This window comes from Leopardus geoffroyi, chromosome C1 (assembly GCF_018350155.1).
Source record: "Leopardus geoffroyi isolate Oge1 chromosome C1, O.geoffroyi_Oge1_pat1.0, whole genome shotgun sequence".
NCBI classification, from domain to species: Eukaryota; Metazoa; Chordata; class Mammalia; order Carnivora; family Felidae; genus Leopardus; species Leopardus geoffroyi.
This window is the reverse complement of record NC_059328.1, coordinates 193,688,474-193,711,510: the sequence shown is the minus strand read 5'-3', so window position 1 is coordinate 193,711,510 and position 23,037 is coordinate 193,688,474. Positions and strand designations below refer to the sequence as shown.

Here is a 23,037-nt window from a genome sequence, read left to right as displayed (position 1 = left end):
CATGGATGGGTGTAGAGAGTATTATGCTAAGTGAAATAAGCCGGAGAAAGACAAGTACCATGATTTCACTTACATGTAGAATCTAAAAAATAAAAGAATAAACAAAAAATGGAAACAAACTAATTGGTGGTTGCTAAAGAGAGGGTGGAAGGGTGAAATAGGTGAAGAGGATTAAGAGGCACAAATTTCCAGTTGTAAATAAGTCACAGAGATGTAAAATACAGCATAGGGAATTAAAATTTTAATGACAATGTGTGGTGACAGACGGTAACTAGATTTTTAAGTGCTTATTTTCTAATTTGTGTAATGTTGAATCACTTTGTTACATACCTGCAACTAATTTTGTATATTAATGACAATTAAAAAGGTTTTTCTAATTGAAATAATACATTTTCTTGTTTAAAAAAGGAAAAGATCCCTTCTTAGTCCTACCTCCTTTTTTTTTTTTTTTTTTTTTTTTTTTTTAGCTATGGCCCAGTTTCTCTTTTTTTAAGGGCTACTTCTTTAAAGAGTAATCCATAGTCCTTCACCCCTCTGCAATCTGACTTCCCTCTTCCTCTCCTGAAATCAGTTCATTCCAGGTCGCTAATGATTCCCATTTGCCAAATCCAGCAGAAACTTCTCGGGCTTTGTGACAGTCTTACTTATATTATTTGACCTCTCCACTGCCTTGGATGCCACTGACCCTCTTTTTCCTTCTTGAAATTCTCTCTTTTCTTGGCTTTGCTGCTCCTGGCTCTTCTGCTTTTTCTCCCTCTTATCACCTGCTCCTTCCCAGTCTTCTTCCCACATCCACTCCCTAACTAATACTGTTCTGCCAGGATCCAGTCTGGGTTTTCTGTTTTTCTAATATGTGCTGTCCTGGGCTAGCACTTATGGCTTCACCTAATACCTGTAGGCTAAGGGCACACAAATCTCCTGCCTGGACTCCTGGACGACTTTTCCTGGACATTCTGCAAACAGTTCTAGTCCTCTGCCCCAACTGAGCTACCTGTTGCACAAAGACAATTCCTCTTCCTTGTTCCCTACGCCGGTAAGTGGACATGCCATTTACCTAGTGGACCTAGCCGGAAAACGGAATAATCCCAGGCTCCTTCCTGGCCTTCACTTCCTGTTAGTCAGCATGACCTGTGGATTCTGCTACAGAAATCTATCTTGTGGCAGGCCCACTCTCTACAACCCCAGAGTAGCCATTTAAATTCTATCCAGGCCCCCATCATTTCTCGCCTAATTTACAAAAAAGTTGTCCATCCCTCTGTCTCTCCCCCATCCCCTTCTGCTGCCGGGGTTCTTTTAAAGTCACAGATCTAACCATGCTGTCCTCCTACACTTCTGTGGCAGCCCCATCTCTTTTGAGGTAGATGCATAGCAAGGCATTGGGAGACCTCTCATTTCTGGCTCTGCCCTGCCTTTCTAACCTCCTACCCATCTGTACATGTGCACTGCTCTTTCTTCCTCCCACACAGCCGGTCCCCTGAGAGCACTTTGCTCACACTGGCCTCTGTGCTGTCACGCGTGCTGCTCCCTCCACCTAGAACTCCCCTCCTTCCACACCTTCAGATTACCAATGGGCAGTTCTCTGAGGCCTTCCGGAGCAGGTGCTCTGCAGGTTTCCCTCACCCCTGCAGGTATGTCTCCCGGTCTCAGCACTCCGCCTTGTGAACTGGAGCCATTTGCTTACTTGCCCGTGTATCCCACTTGTCTGCATATTCTTTGCTATTAAAAAGCCATGTTTTCTCCAAAGCTCCAGGGCCTAGCACAATGCCCGTCACATATTACGTACCCTGCATCTATTTATTGCATTGAAACATATGCTGATTTTAGGTTTTTACCACAGTGACAAGTCATAGAGGTTGTAAGGTTGGATTTCATTTGCATTAAATTCACTGGGAGGTATGATGATCACAAGTAGTGTTTTCTGACGAAATGCAAATCATCATCATTCTTTATTGAATACATTAATAGTAAAATTAATGCTGACATGACTATCTTAAAGGGACACCCGGCTTTGCCTCCTGGACATGAATCACTCCCCCAGGGGTCCCTGAAGTGGCTGTGAACTTTTCTCTGCATACCCTAGGCAGCTCTGCCCGAGGCAGTTTGCTGCTACCCAAGCACACACTGGGTCCACAGGTCCTCTGCAGCCCCTTTTACTACTCAAGAGTGTAAGGGAAACTGGCCCCTGGGAGTCCCAACTCGTTCCATCCATTTCCTAAAGAGCTTGGTCGATTGAGCCAACTTGCCCACATAAACCACAGCAGGGAAGAGCCCTTGGTGTCACCCTGATGGGAAGTTGCAGGCGCTTTCCTGGGCTTCGCTTTTATGTTGTTATTTACCCCCTTGCTTCCCTTTGGATGGTCTGCCTAAAGGAGATTTTCAGAGATCGTCTTGCAAACCCAACCTGCCGTGAAGATGGGAGGCAGTGAGAAAGAGGAACAGCCTGATATCTGGCCCTGCCTTTGAAACCCTTACCTTCTCTAAGCACAAGAGTGTGTTCCTACTTCTAAATGGCTGGAAAAATTTTTTTTTTAATTTACATTAAAAAGCACCAGTAAGGAGATACATTTTAATACCTCTCAGTCTTCCCTCTCAGGAAATTTACGGTCGTATTTGACTTTAGTGCTTTTGTGCTACAATTGCCATCCTGAGGGAAAAGAAAATCTGATTGGCATTATCGTCTTAAAAGCCTGTGGATTCTGTGGCCACCACCATATCTCCTGAACACATCTTCTCCAGACACACTCAGCTTAGTTCCTTTATCTTTTCCGCATATATTGCATTTTCTAGTTCTTTGTGTCTGTTATGACCGACCCCGTATAAATTATAGTAGTAGACACTGACAGGTGGTAGAGAGGAGACAGTAGATGAGGTGCTTCTGCGGGGAGAGAAGACAAACGTGAAATATATTCACACCCAGAAACATTAAACACATAGATAACTTTAGTAGTACAAATAATGTTAGATGACTGTGCTCAAAGTTGGTTAGTTATTGTGAGAAGAGGAGTGGTAGTTAATGAGCAGTGTTTGGAAGCAAGAAGGACCTAGCCCAGTAAGGAGAATCTGGAAATCATTGCTCATCAACTGTGTTCGTTGACACATTCATCTCCAGCCCTTAGCACAACACCTGGCTTGTTTTATGCACTCAGTAAGTTGTTAACTGGTTAATGAACGGACTGGCTGTAGTACTCTAGGAAGAGTCTACCGGTACGATTTGATTTGTAAGTTTATAATTATTTCTTACATCCTGTGTGCTCTGTCATAGAAGTCTTAGGACTTTAGAGCAGGAAGGACTAAGTGGCAAAACATCGAGATGACCCTGCCCTGTGTTTGTTCCTGCTACGGTCCATTTCAGTCAGTTTCCTTCTCCCACAGTGTCCGGCTGACCTACGTTTGTACAAACCAACAGAAGAGGTGGAAGCTAATCTTGAGATGATTTTCCAGCCTACCTACTTGATTCACTCTGTCTCCATTTCTTAGCCCTTCTGACACATTGCTTTCATTTTACTTTATTTAAGGGATTTCATTATTAAGCATTTGCTGTTTAAAGATTATTCCTCCCATTGAGCCATGCTCAAACATTCCGTGTCCCCTTATTGGACTATCATATATTGCTACGCTAGCTGCCCCACTCTAAGACTGCGTCCTAGGTTTCCTATTTGGCATGTATCTTTAGGTCTCAAGTTTTCCTGCAAATGCTTACATTATATATAAATAAGAAACTATAAATGCAGTGTTGTATTCAGATTGGATCCTTGACTAGAAAAAAGGACATTAGACAATTGGTGAAATTTGAATAAAGTCTATAATTTGCATAATGCTTCCTTTCTTAGGTTTGGTCAACGCACCATGGTTGTGTACGATGTTAACATCGGGGTAGCCAGGTGAAGTACATGAGGGTTATAAACATTTCACAAATAGAGGAAATGTTAGAAACCTGTAAACGTGCTGGTTATTTTTAAAACAATTTTTCAAGCAGGAGAAAAATTGCAGAACGCCAAAGTGTACTTTAGATAATTCCAGGCAGTGTAAGGTAAACAAATAACAACGCCTTTCCCTGCTATGCCCCTTCCTATTCAGTTCCCTTCTAGGTCCATCCCATCCATTCCCACAGCTTTAACTGTCACCTCTGTGCTGATGTCAGAAATGCCCTGGAGTATTCCACATCTCTTCATCCCATATTTCCAAGGCCCATATTTGCTGGCTCTCCTACAAGCACTCTATATTCAGCACGTGTGAAACTCAGTTCTGTATCCCCTGCCCTGACAGCCTGCCCTGTGTAGGCCAGTGATATCACCATCCTGTCACCCAAGCTAGATACTTCAGTCTCTTTTGATTCCTTTCTCCTCTTTCACAGATTCTAAACATTGTCAATTCTTCATCCAAAAGGTCTCCTGTATTACCTATCCCCCACTTTCACTGTCCTCCTGTGGTTACCCTAAAATAGACTCTCAAATACCTGTCGGGACTATCTCTGCCTGCAGTCTGCCCATAATCTCTACTGCCTTCAGAAATTGGGCATGGCAGAGTATATCAGTGTCACTTTCCTGCTTAAAAATGTATAAATGGCTATATATTGCTTCTGGCCTAAGTAGCAATAACATCTACCTACAAGAGACATGCATTATATAGCTAAATTAGATAGTTAGCCTGCCTCCCTCTTTCCTCTACTCCCACTTTCAAGAAAGTGGAAGGAGTACAGGCCTTTGGAGTTAGAAAGTCCTGACCTTGAATCCCAGATTTGTGACTTTGGACAAATTAGTCTTTGCCTCAGAGCATCAGTTTTTTCTCACGTAAAATGGAGGCTATACTTACATGTAGGGCAGTTGTGAGAATTAAATTAAATGATGATGTATGTTGGGGCACCTGGCTGGCTCAATTGGAGGAGCATGTGGCTCTTAATCTCAGGGTCGTGGGTTCGAGGCCCATGTTGGGTATAGAGATTACTTAAATAAATAAAACTCTTAAAAAAAAAAAAAAAAAAAGAAGGAAAGAAAGAAAAGAAATGATGATGTATGTCAAGTGCCCAGCCCCCAGTGGGCTTTTCTTACTGTTATTGGTGCTTAATACTATAGGGTGCCAGGAGGAATACATCTCTCAATCATCTCTGTCTTGTATGCGTGTTTTTGAAAATGGAAGTGGTCTACTTTCCACAACAAGGAGCCTGTCTGTAGTAGGGAAACTTATCCCTCACGTGGAGGAATAGGCACTTTCCCCATAACCTACCCACCTGGGTTTGGAATGTGTACCCCCTTTGTGCCACAGGTATGGCCCTGAACCATTAGAGATGAAGAGTCCAGCCTCAGGTACTATAATGCATTTCCTAGAATATAAGTGCCTTGCCATTCACTCAGTCTATTCTCATTTCTGTGGACAAAACAGGGCATTTTAGCAGAATTTTTCAGAGCCTATCATACTTACTAGGAGAACTCCAAACAAGCATATGCCTGTACCAGACCTCCATGGGGGAAGGAATTTATCTAACAGGTGCCCTTTCTTCAGTGGCTTAGTACAGTGGCTGACACATAGTTGTGCTTAATCAGTATTGGATAGATAGAAAGATGAATGGAAGGATGAAGGAATGATTTAATCTCTAGGATTTGTCTATTAATGCATGCATAATTGAAAGACTGAATAATAAATTTCCCAATGAGCTGGATATTAGCTCAGGGATTCTAAACCTTGGCTGCACTAATCACCAGGAGAATTTTTGTTTCGTTTAACCCTGATTTCTGAGTTCTACCCATGTTTATGCCCCGTTATTTTCTAAAATCTCCCCCAAGTGATTTTAATAGACAGTCAGGGTTGGGGTCAAACATGCCAGACCATTCTAAAAATATGTATCCTGTGCATAACTTACCATTCTCAATTAACAGTTTATATATCTTTTCCTCACTTGACTTAACTCTCCTTGGCTTATTACTGGGAATGTCTTATTCACAATTTTCCACTTAGTGCCTGGCACAGTGCTTGGTATATAGAGGACAGTTATAAACGTTAATTGAATAAATTGGTTGTTTCATTTAGGATACAAAAAAAATCGCACAGTACCACAAAAGACAGAAAAAAATGCTGGCACCATGAGTTTTATTTTGGGATGTATGTGTGTTGGTCGGGAGGGTTCTAACCGTCTATACTTTGGTATGATTTTTGTCCATAATCCATTGTTTTTTTTCTCTGTTCACAGTCATTTATCCAGATACTGTAAATTGACAGCAGCTAAATATATTAGACTCTGTCAGGGAATCCCAATTTGAAATATTTCACCCCATTAGTCCCATCTGTACCTATGCACTAAAATTCGTCATGATATATGCAAGAGGATAGTTCATTAATGTGATATCAAGCACCATTGTCCCCATGAAAGAAAGCCATAAAACCCTCTAGACAAAGACACACAGGTTGCCACACCGATTTTCTCAATTCCATAATCTAGTAATTTAGGCATAGAACTGGAAAGATATTTAAAGACATCATGTTCAGTAGTCTTTATTAAACATTGAAGAAGCTGGAGCTAGGTGGGTTTTAGGATTTGCCTGAGATGACACAACCTGTGAGAGACACAGCTAGTACAAGAAACCTGATGTTCTAACCCACCGTGGATTGCATTAGAGTCAAAGGTCAGGATAAATTACAAGAAATGCCCAATCTTCTAAGACTGAATCAAGAAGAAATGCAAGATCTGAATAGACAAATTATAAATAGTGAAATTGAATCAGTAATCAAAAATTTCCAGCAAATAAAAGTCCAGTACCAGATGGCTTCATAGGTGAATTCTACTAAACATTAAAAAAGAGTTAACACCTATCCTTCTCAAACTATTGCCAAAAAAAAAAAAAAAGAAGAAGAGAAAGAATACTTCCAAACACATTCTATGAGGCCAGCATTACTCTAATACCAAAACCAGACAAAGACGGTCAAGGAAGGAAGGAAGGAAGGAAGGGAGGAAGGAAGGAGGGAAGGAAGGAAAGAGAACGGAAAGAAAAGAAAAGAAAAGAAAAGAAAAAGAAAAGAAAAAGAAAAATGAAGAAAAGAAAATTACAGGCCAGTATCACTGATGAACATACGTACAAGTATCTTCAACAAAATATTAGCAAACCAAATTCAGTAATATATTGAAAGGATAATAGGCAGTGATCAAGCGGGATTTATTCCAGGGATTCAAGGAAGTTTCAATATCCAAAAATACACAGATAATCTACATGATAAACCACATAAACAGAGGGATAAAAATTATATAATTATCTCAATAGATGCAGAAAAAGCATGACAAAATTCAGCATCCACTTACGATAAAAACTCAACAAAGTGAGTCTAGAAGGAACATACCTCAACATGATAAAAGCAATATATGACAAACCCACAAATAACATCATACTCAATGGTGAAAAGCTAAAAGCTTTTCCTTTAAGATCAGACACAAGACAAAGATGCCCACTCTCACCACTTTTTAAAAAAATATTTTTTAATGTTTACTTTGTCTACTTTTGATGTGGGGAGGGGCAGAAAGAGAGAAAGAATCCCAAGTAGGCTGCACACTAGCACAGAGCCTGACAGGGCTTGATCCCACAACTGCAAGACCATGACCCAAGCCAATATCTAGAGGTGGAAGTTCAACCAATTGAGCTACCCAGGCGCCCCTCACTCTTACACCTTTTATTCAAATTATGGAAAATGATAAAGCTGAGAAAAAGATAAAAAAAAATAATAGACCATGAGGGGAGAATTAGAGAACTAAGTGATTTAATGAAACGTAATAATATCTGTATCATAGGAGTTCCAGAAGAAGAAGAGAGAGAGAAAAAGGGGCAGAAGGTTTACTTGAACAAATTATAGCTGAGGACTTCCTCAAAGTGGGGAAGGAAGCAGACATGCAAATCCAGGAGGCATAGAGAACTCCCTTCAGATGTAACAAGAATAGGTCTCCACAACACATTACAGTGACACTGGCAAAATACAAAGATAAAGAGAGAATTCTGAAAGCAGCTAGGGACAAACGGGCCTTAACCTATAAGGGTAGACACATAAGGGTAGTAGCAGACCTGTCCACTGAAACTTGGCAGGCCAGAAGGGAGTGGCAGGAAATATTCAATGTGCTGAATAGGAAAAATATGCAGCCAAGAATCCTTTACCCAGCAAGGTTGTCATTCAGAATAGGAGAGATAAAGGCTTTCCAAGACAAACAAAAACTGAAGGAGTTCGTGACCACTAAACCAACCCTGCAAGAGATCTTAAGGTGGAGTCTGTGAGTGGAATGCTGTAAAGACTGCAAAGGTCCAGAAACCTCACCACAAGCATGAAATCTACAGATAACACAATGACACTAAATCCATATCTTTCAATAATAACGCTGAATGTAAATGTACTAAATGCTCCAAACAAAAGACATAGGGTATCAGAATAGATAAAAAACAAGATTCATCTACATGCTGTCTATAAGAGACTCATTTTAGACCTGAGGACACCTTCAGATTGCAAGTGAGGGGATGGGGAACCATCTATCATGCTACTGGAAGTCAAAAGAAAGCTGGAGTAGCCATACTTATATCAGACAAACTAGACTTTAAACTAAAGGCTGTAACAAGAGATGAAGAAGGACATTATATAATAATTACAGGGTTTATCCATCAAGAAGAGCTAACAATTATAAATGTTTATGCACCCAATTTGAGAACACCTGTATATATAAATCAATCACAAACATAAACGATCTTATTGATAAGAATGCAGTAACTACAGGTGACTTTAATACTCCACTTACAACAATGGACAGATCATCTAGGCAGAAAATCAATAAAGAAACAGTGACCTTGAATGATACACTGGACTAGATGGACTGGAAAGATATATTCAGAACTTTTTGTCCAAAAGCAGAATACACATTCTTCTTGAGTGCACATGGAACATTCTCCAGAATAGATTACATACTGGGTCACAAAACAGCTCTCAATAAATCAAAAAGAATTGAGATCATACCATGCACCCTTAAGATCACAATGCTATGAAACTTGAAATCAACCATGAGAAAAAGTTTGGAAAACCTCCAAATGCATTGAGGTTAAAGAACACCCTGCTAAAGAATGAATGGGTCAACCAGGCAATTAAAGAAGAAATTTAAAAATATATGGAAACAAATGAAAATGAAAACACAACAGTCCAAACCCTTTGGCATGCAGCAAAAGAAGTGCTAAGAGGAAAATACATTGCAATCCAGGCCTATCTCAAGAAACAAGAAAAATTGCCAATACAAAATCTGACAGCACACCTAAAGGAACTAGAAGCACAACAGCAAAGAAACCCCAAGGCCAGTGGAAAAAGAGAAATAGTAAAGACTATAGCAGAAATAAACAATGTAGAATCCAAAAAAAAAAAAAAAAAAAACCCCAAAAAACAACAACAAAAAAAAAACGTTAAACAGATCAATGAAACTAAGAGCTGGTTTTTTGAAAAAATAAACAAAATTGATAACCCCCTAGTCAGACTTCTCAAAAAGAAAAAAAGAGAGGACCCAAATATATAAAACAAGAATGAAAGATAGATCACAACCAACACCACAGAAATACAAACAATTACCAGAGAATACTATGAAAAAATGTATGCCAACAAAGTGGACAATCTGGAAGAAATGGACAAATTCCTAGATATCCACACACTACCAAAACTCAAATGGGAAGAAATAGAAAACTTGAATAGACCCATAACTAGTCTAGAAGAAATTGAATCAGTTTTCAAAAATCTTCCAACAAATAAAGAGTCCTGGGCCAGATGGCTTCCCAGAGTAATTCTACCAGACTTAAAGCAGAGTTAATATTTATCCTTCTTAAGCTGTTCCAAAAAATAGAAATGGAAGGAAAGCTTCTGGACTCATTCTATGAAGCCAGCATTACCTTGATTCCCAAACCAGACAGAGACCCCACAAAAAAAAGGAGAATTACAGGCCAATATCCCTGATTAACATGGATGCAGAAAATCTCAACAAGATACTAGCAAATCGAATTCAACAGCATATTAAAAGAATTATTCACCATGATCAAGTGGGATTCATTCTTGGGCAGCAGGGCTGTTTGAATATTCACAAATCAATGTGATACATCGCATTTGTAAAAGGAAGGATAAGAACCATATGATCCTGTCAATAGATTCAGAAAAACCATTTGACAAAATACAGCATCCTTTCTTAATAAAAACCCTCAAGAAAGTCCGAACAGAAGGAACCTACCTTAACATCATAAAAGCCATATATGAAAAGCCCTCAGCTAATATCCTCAATGGGGAAAAATTGAGAGCTTTCCCCCTGAGATCAGGGACATGACAAGGATGTGCACTCTCACCTCACCACTGTTGTTTAACATAGTGTTGGAAGTCCTAGCCTCAGCAATCAGACAACAAAATGTAATAAAAGGCATCCAAATTGGCAAAGCAGCCAAACTTTAACTTGTCACAGATGACATGATACTCTACATGGAAAACCTGAAAGATCCCACCAAAAAGCTGCTAGAACTGATACATGAATTCAGCAAAGTCGCAGGATATAAAATCAGTGTACAGGAATCGGTTGCATTTCTATACACCAATAATGAAGCAACGGAGATATCAAGGAATTGATCCCATTTACAATTGCACCAAGTACCATAAAATACCTAGGAATAAACCTAACCAAAGATGTAAAAGATCTGTATGCTGAAAACTATAGAAAACTTATGAAGGAAATTGAAGAAGACACAAAGAAATAGAAAAACATTTCATACTCATGGATTAGAAGAATATTGTTAAAATGTCAGTACTACTCAAAGCAATTTATACATTCAGTACAATCCCAATCAAAATTGCACAGGCACTCTTCTCAGAGCTAGAACAAAGAATCCTAAAATTTGTATGGAACCACAAAAGACCCCAAATAGCCAAAGTTATGCTGAAAAAGAAAGCCAAAGCAGGAAGCATCACAATCCCAGACTTTAGCCTCTACTACAAAGCTGTAATCATCAAGACAGTATGGTATTGGCAAAAAAACAGACACATAGACCAATGGAATAGAATAGAGAACCCAAAATTGGACCCACAAATGTATGGCCAACTAATCTTTGACAAAGCAGGAAAGAGTATCCAATGGAAAAAAGACAGTCTCTTTAGCAAATGGTGCTGGGAAAACTAGACAGTAACATGCAGAAGAATGAAACTGGACCACTTTCTTACACCATACACAAAAATAAACTCAAAATGGATGAAAGACCTAAATGTGAGACAGGAAACCATCAAAACCTTAGAGGAGAAAACAGGCAACAACCTCTTTGACCTCAGCCACAGCAATTTCTTGCTCAACATGTCTCCAAAGGCAAGGGAAATAAAAGCAAAAATGAACTACTGGGACCTCATCAAGATAAAAACCTTCTGCAATGCAAAGGAAACAATCAACAAAACTAAAAGGCAACTGATGGAATGGGAAAAGATATTTGCAAATGACATATCAGATAAGGTGCTAGTATCCAAAATCTATAAAGACCTTACCAAACTCCACACCCAAGAAACAAATAATCCAGTGAAGAAATGGGCAGAAGACATGAATAGACACTTCTCCAAAGAAGACATCCAGATGGCCAACAAACACATGAAAACATGCTCAACATCACTCATCATCAGGGAAATACAAATCAAAACCACATTAAGATACCACCTCAAACCAGTCAGAGTGGCTAAAATTAACAACGTAGAAAACAATAGATGCTGGTGAGGATGTGGAGAAATGAGAACCCTCCTGCACTGTTGGTGGGAATGCAAACTGGTGCTGCCACTCTGGAAAACAGTGTGGAGGTTCCTCAAAAAAGTAAAAATAGAACTACCCTACGATGCAGCAATAGCACTACCAGGAATTTATCCAAGGGATACAGGAGTGCTGATTCATAGGGGCACATGTACCCCAATGTTTATAGCAGTACTTTCAAAAATAGCTAAATTATGGAAAGAGCCTAAATGTCCCATCAGCTGATGAATGGATAAAGAAGATGTGGTTTATACATACAATGGAATACTACTTGGCAATGAGAAAGAATGAAATCCTGCCATTTTCAGCAATGTGGATTAAACTGGAGGGTACTATGTTAAGTTAAATAAGTCAGTCAGAGAAAGACGGATATCATGTTTTCACTCAAATGTGGAACTTGAGAAACTTAACAGAAGACCTTAGGGGAAGGGAAGGGGAAAAAATAGTTACAAAACAGAGAGGGAGGGAGGGAGGCAAACCTTAAGAAACTCTAAAATACAGAGAACTGAGGGTTGATTTGGGCGGGGGCGTTAGAGGGGGAAAGGGGTGATGGGAATTGAGGAGGACACTTGTTGGGATGAGCACTGGGTGTTGTATGTAAGCGATGAATCACGAGCATCTACCCCCAAAACCAAGAGCACACTGTATACACTGTATGTTAGCCAATTTGACAATAAATTATATTAACTAATTAGTTAATTAAAATAAATTTTTTATGTTTATTGTTTACTTTTGAGGGGGGTGGGGCAGAGAGAGAGAATCCTAAGAAGGCTGCACATAGCACAGAGCCTGATGTGGGGCTTGATCCCACAACTGTAATACCATGACCCAAGGCAATATCAAGAGTTGGATGCTCAACCAACTGAGCCCCACAGATGCCCCTCAATCTTACCACTTTTATTCAACATAGTATTGGAAGTCCTAGCTATAACAATCAAGAAAAAAAAAGGCATCCAAATCGGAAAAGAGAAGTAAAACTGTGACTATTTGCAAATAACATGACACTATGTATAGAAAACCCTAAAGACTCCACTAAAAAATGATTAGAATAAATGAATTCAGTACTGTTGCAGGAAACAAAATTAATATACAGAAATCTTTTGCAATTCTATACACTAATAACTATCAGAAAGAGAAATTATGAAAACAATATCATTTACAGTTGCATCAAGAAAAAAATACCTAGGAATAACTTTAATTGAGGAAATGAAACACCTGTACACTGAGAATGGTAAAACACCAATGAAAGAAATTGAAGCCAATACAAATAAATGGGAAGACATACCATGGACTGGAACAAATAATATTGTTAAAATGTCCATACACAAAATCTGACCTACAGTCTGCAGATTCAGTGGAATCCCTATGAAAATACTTATGCCATTTTTCACAAAACTAGAACAGGTAATCCTAAAATTTGTACGCAGCTACAAAGACCCTGCGTAGCCAAAGCAATCTTCAGAAAGAACAAAGCCCTGATCTCCAGCTATACTACAAAGCTATCATAATGAAAATACAATGGCAGTGGCACAAAAACAAATGCATTAATTAATGGAACAGAAGAGAAAATCCAGAAATAAACCCATGCTTAGATGTTCAATTAATGTTCAACAAAGGAAACAAGAACATACAATGGGGAAAAGACAATCTCCTCAATAAATGATGTTGGGAAAACTGGACCTTTTTTTTATATCATATACAAAATAAACTCAAAATGGAGTAAAGACTTAAATGTAAGGCCTGAAACCACGAAACTCCTAGAAGAAAACATAGGTAATAGGTTCTTGGACATTGATCTTAACATTATTTTTTTTTTTGGATCTGTCTCCTCAGGCAAAGGCAACAAAAGCAAAGGCAAAAACAAACAAAAAAATCAAATGGGACTACATAAAGCTAAAAAACTTTTGCACACTGAAGAAAACCATCAACAAAAAGGTAACCTACTGAATGGGAAAAGAGATATGCAAATTACATAACTGATAAGGGATTAATATCCAAAATATATAAAGAACTCACAATTCAATATCATAAAAACAAATCAATTAAAAAATAGGCAAAGAATCTGAAGACATTTCTCCAAAGACGACATACAGATGGCCAACAGACACATGAAAAGATGCTCAACATCACTAATCATCAGGGAAATGTAAATCAAGACCACCATGAGACATCACCTCACATCTGTCAGAATGGCTAGGATAAAAAAGACAAGTAACATATGTTGGTGAAGATATTGAGAAAAGGGAACTTTTGTGTACTATTGATAGGAATGTAATTTGCTGCAGTCACCATGGAAAACAGTATGGAGGTTCCTCAAAAAATTAAAACTAAAACTAAAATATATGATCCAGCAATTCCACTTCCGGGTATTTATCCACAGAAAAAATTTGAAAAGAATATGCACTCTTACATTCATTGCAATATTATTTTTAACAGCCAAGATAGGGAAGCAACCTAAATGTCCATCAGTAGATGAATGGATTAAGAGGAGGTAATATATACATACAATGGAATATTACCCAGCCATGAAAAAGAATGAAACTTACCCATTTGCAAAAACATGGATGGACTTAGAAGCTATAATGCTAAGTGAAATAGGACAGAGAAAGACCAATGCTGTATGATTTCACTTATATGTGGAAACTAAAAAAAAGCACACAAAACAGAAACAGACTCAAAGACACAGGGAATAATATGGTGGTTGTCAGAGGGGAGGGGGTGGGGTAAAAGATGATAGATGGGAAGGGGATTAAAAGGTACAAACTTCTAGTTATAAAATAAGACACAGTGGTGCAATGTACACCACAGGAAATGTAGTTACTAATACATAACAACTTTGTATGGTGATAGATGGTAGTTAGATTTATCACGATGATCACTTCATAATGTATATAACTATTCAATCACTTTGTTAAATACCTGAAACTAAGAGAATATTGTATGTCAGCTACATTCCAATTAAAAAAAAAAAACAGAGCATTACTTCTTTTTGTCCTGAAATAAACTCATTAAGGAATTAAAAAAAAAAAAAGAAATCAAAGACTAAACTTTTACTTCCATCTTAGTATCTGTTAGAAAGAAAAAGGGTGGGTATTGTTACAGTTTCCTCAGAGTCTGCTGGGAGGAGGAGTGTTGGTGCAAAGGGAAGAAGGTAGAGGAAAGGGATCTTGAATGAGACTTTGAAACTTACCAGGAAAAGTGTGTTTTGTGGCAGTCAACACAGTTCATTTGTCTTTCTGTCCTTGTTTTCAGAATTTTCCCCAGAGAATACCTCCTTCAACAGATCCACCTGTATTCCCTCGCTGATCTGCAGCAGGTAAGCACTCAGAAGGGCCATTTCATTGCTCTTTTCTCATTGGGAAAGTGTCTTTGTTGATTATGGTATAGGTACTGAATTCTGCCATCATTGGGGTAGTTTCTTCATAAGCCCTGATAATCAGTTTCTACTCAGAATGAGAAAAAAAAATTTACTATAAAAAAATATTACAGGACAATAAGAAATGTTGGCAAGGATATGTAGAGACCAGAGCTCTCATACATTGTTGGTGGGAATGTGAACTGGTTGGTACAGCCACTTTGGGAGACAGTTTGGTGGTCTCTCAAAAAGTTAAACCAAGTTACAATATGAACCAGCAGTTAGTTCCACTCCTAGAATATACCCAAGAGAATTGAAAACTTATGTCCATGTAAAACTTGTATACCAATGTTCAGAGCAGCATTATTCATAATACCAAAGAATAGAAGTAACCCAGTGTTCATCAGCTGGTGAACAGATAAACAAAATGCTATATATCCACATAATGGAATATTATTTGGCCATGAAAAGGAGCAACATACATGCTACAACATAGGTGAATCTTGAAAACATCATGCTGAAAAGAGCGAGACAGAAAAGAATATATGCGTATGATTCTGTTTAAATGAAATGTCCAAAATAGGCAAATCCACAGACAGAAAGTGGACAGATGAGTGGTTATCAGCACCTGGGGAGAGCAAGGGAATGACTGGTGATGGCCTGGGGATTTCCTTTGAGGCTGACCAAGGTGTTCTGGAATGATAATGGTGATGGTTGCACAACTTTGTGAATGTACTAAAACCCACTTTGGAAGAGCGAAGTTTATGGTATGTGAATTATATCTCAATAAAAAATTATACAAAGAAAGAACATCTGAAAGGCAATGACTGTATGAAACTCTTTGACTTGTGCTTAAGTCACTTAAGGGAGGACCTTAAAGTTTAATAAAACATAAGAAATCATATAAGAGTCAAAATCATCTTTTAAAACTTTTATTAGTGCTCGTCCTTTTAATGATTGACCAGGTTAGCAACCAAGATGAAAACCAATATTTTTTCTGTTCAGCCCAAAGTCCTGAATATGTTAAGCTTGGTTAATCATTTAAATCAACAACTCACTGCCTAAGAAGCTTTTAGACGCTAAAAGCTGTCCATATATCTATCTATTCTTTCAAGAGTCAATTAAAAAGATAATTGTGACAACTTCCTAAGCATCTCAAATTGTTCTGATTCTGTTCTTTTGTTTATCATCGTTGTCTCTGCTGGTTTCGCCCACAGAAATAAGGTCCGCTTAAAAACTGTTCAAATCCTTCAGTCATTTTACAAGACTTTAAAGTGTTTTGTTTTGTTTTTTTAACTTCAAACTTTGGTGTTTTCTTTGTACAGTCTGAGGGAGGAAAGTTATTTTAAATGGTAGTAGTAGTTTTAGAGCATTTAGTTGGAACGATCTGAGAGAATAGGAGTGTTTCAATTTCCATGTGTACATCAAGTTTAACCTATTTGCACATATCAGCTTGTTCTATTCTTCAGTCCTGTATACCCTCTACTACCTAATCGAGCGGCAATGATCTGCTGGCTGGGGTGGGAAAAGGTATATTACAATTGCCCAGTGGTGTTCAAGGAGACGAATTGATTAAAATATCTATTACACACTTACCTATTTTCTAGAACTTCACTTGATCATAGTATCTGAGAACCCATTTGAGAAGTATGTTTAAAGGCATGGACATAGTCTTGTAAGGGTGGTTTAAAATAGAATGGGTGGGTTCCAAAGTGAGTAGTTTTTGAGGAAGCCTTTTTTTTTTAAAGCTTATTTTGAGAAAGAGAGAGAGAGAGAGAGAGAGAGAGAGAGAGAGAGAGAGCATGCCCATGCAGGCAGGGAAGGGGCAGAGAGAGAGAGGGAGAGAGAATCCCAAGCAAGCCCCACTCTCAGTGCAGAGCCTGACGTGGGGCTCGATCTCAAGACCTAAGCTGAAATCAAGAGTCGGAGGCTTAACTGACTGAGCCACCCAGGCACCCCTGAGGAAGCCTTTCAAAAATGGTTACCAGATGAAGAGAAGGAATCAGAGCAATTCCATATTCATTTTGGGGTATCAGAGTAGTGTATCCATTTGGCACGATAAAGCCTGCTATTTAAAGCTTCCCTATGCCTTGCAGACTCCCCCTGCACCGCCCCCTTGTATAATCAAACCACATATGCCACGCAGCTCACTTAAGTCAGTGACAGCAGTATTCCTGGTGGGCTGGACCATTAGCCCCTGGAGCCCCATAAGCAGCTTAATCGGTTTTCAGCCTCAGTAGTAAAGCGACAGAAGCAATCAGCAGCTCATCAAACTCCCCAGGTTGGGGGATGGCTAGAGCTCTGTGCATCCATTTAATACACAACAGCTCACTCTAACCTGGTTCTTTGTGCCTGGTTTTAAGATCCTCAGACTTATCATATTTAGAGGAAGTTTAATTCAATTACTTTTTCTGCCTGAGGTGGTTTAAATTGAATTTAGTTTTTGATCTGTCCACATCTAGGCTATCAGTACTGAAGGGCACCTCCACCCCATTTTCTCTTAGTTTCTCAGTTTCAGGCATGTTTTCTGAATCCGGACTGTTCTTGCAAATACGTAAGAGAAGGGAGCACAAGAGGAGAAAAAAAATGCACTATTGGTCTGTGACAGAGTGTGAGTGACAGCAGGCAGTCCAGCCTAACTGATGGAGCTGCCGTCCCTGTGCTGTCCTGTCCCCTTCTGTCCTGTGTGTGGCTGCACGGTCATCCCGTTTCATGTCAGCTTTAGGAGTTTTAAAGTTATTTCCCCCCCATTTCATTTCCCTCTGCACTCCTAAAATAAAGGTTTCTATAAAAGCAGATCTAGCACATCAAATAACTACAGAAAAATGAACTTCAGTTTATAAATTTTGCAGGGGGTAGAAGGTACGCTACAGGAAGTAACTGAAGAGTTAGACACCTCGAATGACAATAACATAAATATCCTTCCCAAAGGCATAGACTGCTCTCCACAGATTGCTCCTCAGTGAATTCGATTTTTCCCATTAGCTTTTATTTAAAAAACAAAATGTGAACATCAACCAAAAATCAAACAAGGTAAGAATTTGGTGATGGTGTGGACATCACCAAAAATCAAACAAGGTAAGAATTTGGTGATGCTGTGGACATCACCAAAAATCAAACAAGGTAAGAATTTAAGAAACATGGTAAAGGGGACTTACGATTTAAGCGTCTATAATCTTAAAATAACAAGTGGACAAAACACTAGTAATACCTAAGATAAAGGTGCTGGAAGAATTCTGGTATCAAAAAATTTGCTTCCTTCTCATATCTCTGTTTTCATTTATATAAGTAACAATCCCAAAGTTGAGGAGACAGACTCAGTTCAACAACGTGGCTGGAGATTTCAAGCTACCTGAATGCGTCTGATGTTACATTCAAGACCAATTGCTCCCCGCTTCTCATTATCTAAACTTAGTGGCCTCCTTTACACACATTCTTCTTTACATCTGTACGCTTGGGTGTGAGGAGACGAACCGCACAGACCGACCCTGCTTAGCGGAAGGGGCTCCCTGCACTTGTTCTGGGAGCTGTAGTTGCCTGCTTGCTGGCCAATGAGTGCCAATTATCAGCAAAGGTTATAGCTCATGCTGGTACCGAGTCCCCAGTTGTCTGTTTATTTCACCAGTGATTAAGTTGCTCACTGGGTTTTACTAGCACCTCATAAAGGTAGTAGTTGAACAACACAGTCATTACATGGCTATAATCAGTTGGCAGCATTATAACGTGCAACACAGAAGATGGGACCAAGTACTCCTCCTGCCTTGTAGCAGGTCCAAGGACAGCAAAAGACAGGGGCGGAGGCTCTCCAAATCCTAGGAACTCAGAGGGGCACTGACTGGAGCCCATCATTTCTTAAGTCTAGAATTTCAGGTGAATCTCTCTCCAGGATAGTAGATACTGTTGGAGAAACTTATTCAATCCATGTTCTTTGAATATAAGTCTAACATAATATATTGTTGATTTTTTTTAATGTTTATTTTGAGAGAGGGGGAGGGAGAGCAGGTATGCATGCATGTGACCGGTGGAGGAGAGAGAGAGAGAGAGAGAGAGAGAGACAGAGAATCTCAAGCAGCCTCCACACTGTCAGCACAGAGCCCAACACGGGGCTTGATCCCAGCAACCATGAGATCATGACCTGAGCTGAAGTCAAGAGTCAGATGCTTCACTGACTGATCCAAATAGAATCATAAGCAGAAGCTTTCTTTCAGGAGGTGTGATTGCAGTGTTTGCTTTGTTTTTTAAATGACAGAGCAGTTCCTTATAAAGGATTTGGCAGACAAGGACTAAGCATATATCAATGAATGAACAAGTACTGAGGCATGTTTTGAATGGGGGAAACTGAGGCACTGCTTTTTAAAAGCTTTCTCCTGCTTTGATACTTCAAGAGGGGGAAGTAGAAAATAATTTGTGTCTTGTTATTTTCTGTCTGTCCAGCATTTTCACAAATCCATGGAAAGGCTAAATTAAGATAGGGATATGATGAAAAGATAAGCCCCAAGGAATCAGCAGGAACAATACCATAACTCTCAATGCATTAGCTTTCTGCAGTAGCTCTCCCCTTTCCCTGTAAAGTACGTGACAGACCGTCTTCTTACTTACATTGCTGATAGGAAAATTCCACATTTTACCAATAGAATACATTAGTATATGTAAGTTAACATTCAAGAGATTATTGTTGCTCTTAAGGAACAAATCAGAACCCTGGTTTAATAGCTCATTCCTCAGACTGTGTAAGGGATAGGAGAATTCTTCTCAAGTTCCTTCTGTTTGCTGAAAGGAAAGGTCAGATTTAACTTCTAAATTTTAGCTACCTGTGCTCTTGTGACAAAACCTAAAAATGTATATTAATGACCAACTCTTCTGGTGTTACTCACCTTTGGGGCATATGTAAGCTAAGCATTGAATGATTCTATTTGTACATGATTCATGAGAAAGGATACTGGAGGATCCCATGGGTGAGGCAGTTGGTTAAAGTAGCCCCTCCCATCGACTCCCTCCACTGCCCACCACCTACCCCGCAACATGCACCCCGCTGTTGTGGGACAATCTGAGGAGCTGATTTCCCCGTCATCCACCTTCCCCCAGCCCTCAATTTCAAACTAGACCTTACCTTCAAGTTAAGGCAATTTAGATTCCAGTTAATACAAAATACTACCCGAGAAGAATAAATTATTTTGTCACAAATTCTTTTGTCTTGTTAATAAGTTGAAAGCACAGGGTGATATTCAAGAGGAGATATACTTCAACAGAGATGATGATGCAAAAAAGATGGAACAGTCTGGAATTTGGAGTACTTACTAACAAGATGTAAAGTGGGAAGGATGCCAGAGGGGAGGGCCCATAGCACTTAAGAGCCATGAAAAGAGAGAGGAGTAAATCAAATGCATACTACCTTTCTAGAGTTGCTTAGAATGGTCTGAACTGCTTGCTTTATGCTAAAGCAGTAAACACTTACGTTAAGCAACTAGGCATGTAAATATTTGATGTATCAATAGATGGACGGATGGATGGATACATTCACTATCCCCAAACTTATTAGCACACTCTGTCCCCAAAGAAAAGCAAACTAGTTTTAGCCCCTAAACCAAACTCTAATGCTGCTCTATAAAACAGCAATGTACAGAATTCTAAAACCAAGTAAGAATCTACACCTTTTTTTATTGGGATAATGGCACGTTGTTTACTGTTGCAAACTTTCTGCACAGTAAACATTCCTAGACAGCTTGCTGACTTTTCAGTTAACTTTTTTGCCCCGTACCCATACGACTTAGGAATTGTCATCTCTGTGACCTAAACATTTGTCAGAATTGGGTCCTACCGTGAAGATTATCTACTCTTTCCTAGCTAGTGAGTGCAGCCCCTAAAAGGCAATGTTTAAGACATTTTGAGGCCACTTTTTAAAAACATGCTTTGCTGAATTCCTCTTTGAGGAAGTGTGTGAGTGATCTTGCACGGCCCTGCCCCACCAAGCAAACAATCAGAGAAAGTTATTCTCTGTGGGCACTGTTTGTCAGCAGACAAAGGCCGAGCCTAAGTGGGCACCCAGCACAGCTGCCCTTTCACCGAAGAAGCAACAGGTGATGACCTTTCTTCACACGAGGCTGACATCTTTGAATCCACAGTCCACAGGAGCACAGCGCCTCGGTGCCCACAACCGAGTCACCAGTCTCCAAGCCTCAGCAGCCTGAGGAATTGTATTCACAGCCTCTCAGCACCCCTGATCCCCGGACCATTGTCCACCCAGGCATTAGCGGGCAGGGTAACTAATTAGGAGCGTTCGGACTTAACAAGCAGAAAAACAAAGTGTGACAGCTTGCCTGTGTTGTTCCCTGGCCAGGGCCTGTGTCCGCTGCAGCCACCACTGCCCTCAGAAGCTTCTGAGGTGATCTGGGGCAAGATAGGAGTGGGGCCTCCAGGAAAACATCACTAAATCTTCCTTAGCTACTTTAGCCACCGTTGTTCTACTCAGTGAGCTAGAAAAGACCGTAAGTTACTTGGGGGAGGGGAGGGCACACATCATGCCTTTTAAATAAGCAGGCTTTTTAAAAGTGTGCAAGGGGTACAGGGAAGAATTGAATGTCATTCTTTGAAGCATTCACAGGTTGACATCAGAGCAAATGGAAAACTCACTGTTTCTCAGGAGAGGTGTATCTTGAGTAGGTGCTGAATAGTCCAGGCCTCAAATTCAGTCTTCCAGGGGGTTTCAGATCTTGGGGGAGGGGGGAGTGACGACCACTGCTAAGTGCCTGTGCTGGAAGCTGGGTCTGCTGACTCCTTGGCAGAGGCCTTAAATCTCTGGAGTTTTGTTGATCTTGACTACCGTTTTTTTTTTGGTGTTTTGGTGATGGGGCCAGTTAGCTGAGCTAAAGCAGGTGATTAACAAGGTAGTGATACAGATTGTTCTTTATGCCAGCCAGTTAGTCTTTCTTTGCTCGGAGAACACTTTGTCTGTCTGCAGACCCAGGCCCCACACCCGACTACATCCATGCACCTGGTCCAGAGACACAGTAAAGGATTGGGGAAGGTGGGCTGTGGCAGAAAATGTGGTTAGCTAAGGGCAAAGTATTGCCCTTCTTGGGCAACCAGGCCAGAAAGAGGACCATGTGTTGTAAGTGCTGGATAGAGAGCCTCAGTCTCCAGCTGAGAAAGAACTCAGTTGAGATAAGGATTCCAGAAGTCAAATGTGAGCCCTGGAAGTATAAACAGCATGATCATAGGGGAGGTCGCAGCCACAGAGGTAGGTGGTGCTCAGTCAGGGCTGATGGAGATCACTTTCCTGGAATCTAGTTTCCTGGCTCTGCTTCTACTATGGCTTCCAACCAGCTGGGATTTTGTTGTTGTTGTTGATTTGGGGGTTGTATTATTGTTGTTTCCCATTTATAAAAAAGCAGTTATGGGGCACCAGGATGGCTTAGTCGGTTGAGTGTCCGACTCTTGATTTTGGCTCAGGTCATGATCTCATGGCTCATGCACTCGAGCCCTGCATCAGGCTCTGTGCTAACAGTGAGGACCCTGCTTGAGAGTCTTTCTCTCTCTCCACCCCTCCCCTGCTTGCACGTGCATGCTCTCTCTCAAAAATAAACATTAAAAAGCAGTTATATCACTGACTAGGCAAAGGCCTGCTTTCAAAAACACTTTACTTAAAGATATAGACAGAGTAAGGTTAGTGTCGATCTTACCATTGGTGGAATCAGACCCTCCCTGCCTGGCCCTCAGCTTGCCGCTTCACACACAAATGTTGTTAGTCGCTAGGAACAGGCAAGAATGAACTGCCATCAAAACTAATCTGTCACGTGGTCAGATAACTGTCACAGTGGCAGTTGCTCAGTGGGGCCTAGTTCCGTGCACGAGTTACCTATTTCTGTTTAACAGATTACCCCAAAACTCAGTAACTAAAACAGAAGTAAACCCTTGTCTCCCAGGTCTC

The 23,037-nt window shown here is 40.0% G+C and overlaps 1 protein-coding gene across 8 annotated transcripts in view; it reads left to right on the top strand.

Moving 5' to 3' along the window:
• Window positions 1-23,037, top strand: part of PLEKHM3 (pleckstrin homology domain containing M3) — a 199,280-nt gene that overhangs the window by 103,831 nt on the left and 72,412 nt on the right. For all 8 annotated transcript variants that reach the window (XM_045480986.1, XM_045480977.1, XM_045480978.1 and 5 more), the window contains one exon: window positions 15,008-15,071. In XM_045480986.1, the coding sequence (XP_045336942.1) occupies window positions 15,008-15,071 (64 nt within the window). The remainder of the gene's footprint in view (window positions 1-15,007; window positions 15,072-23,037) is intronic.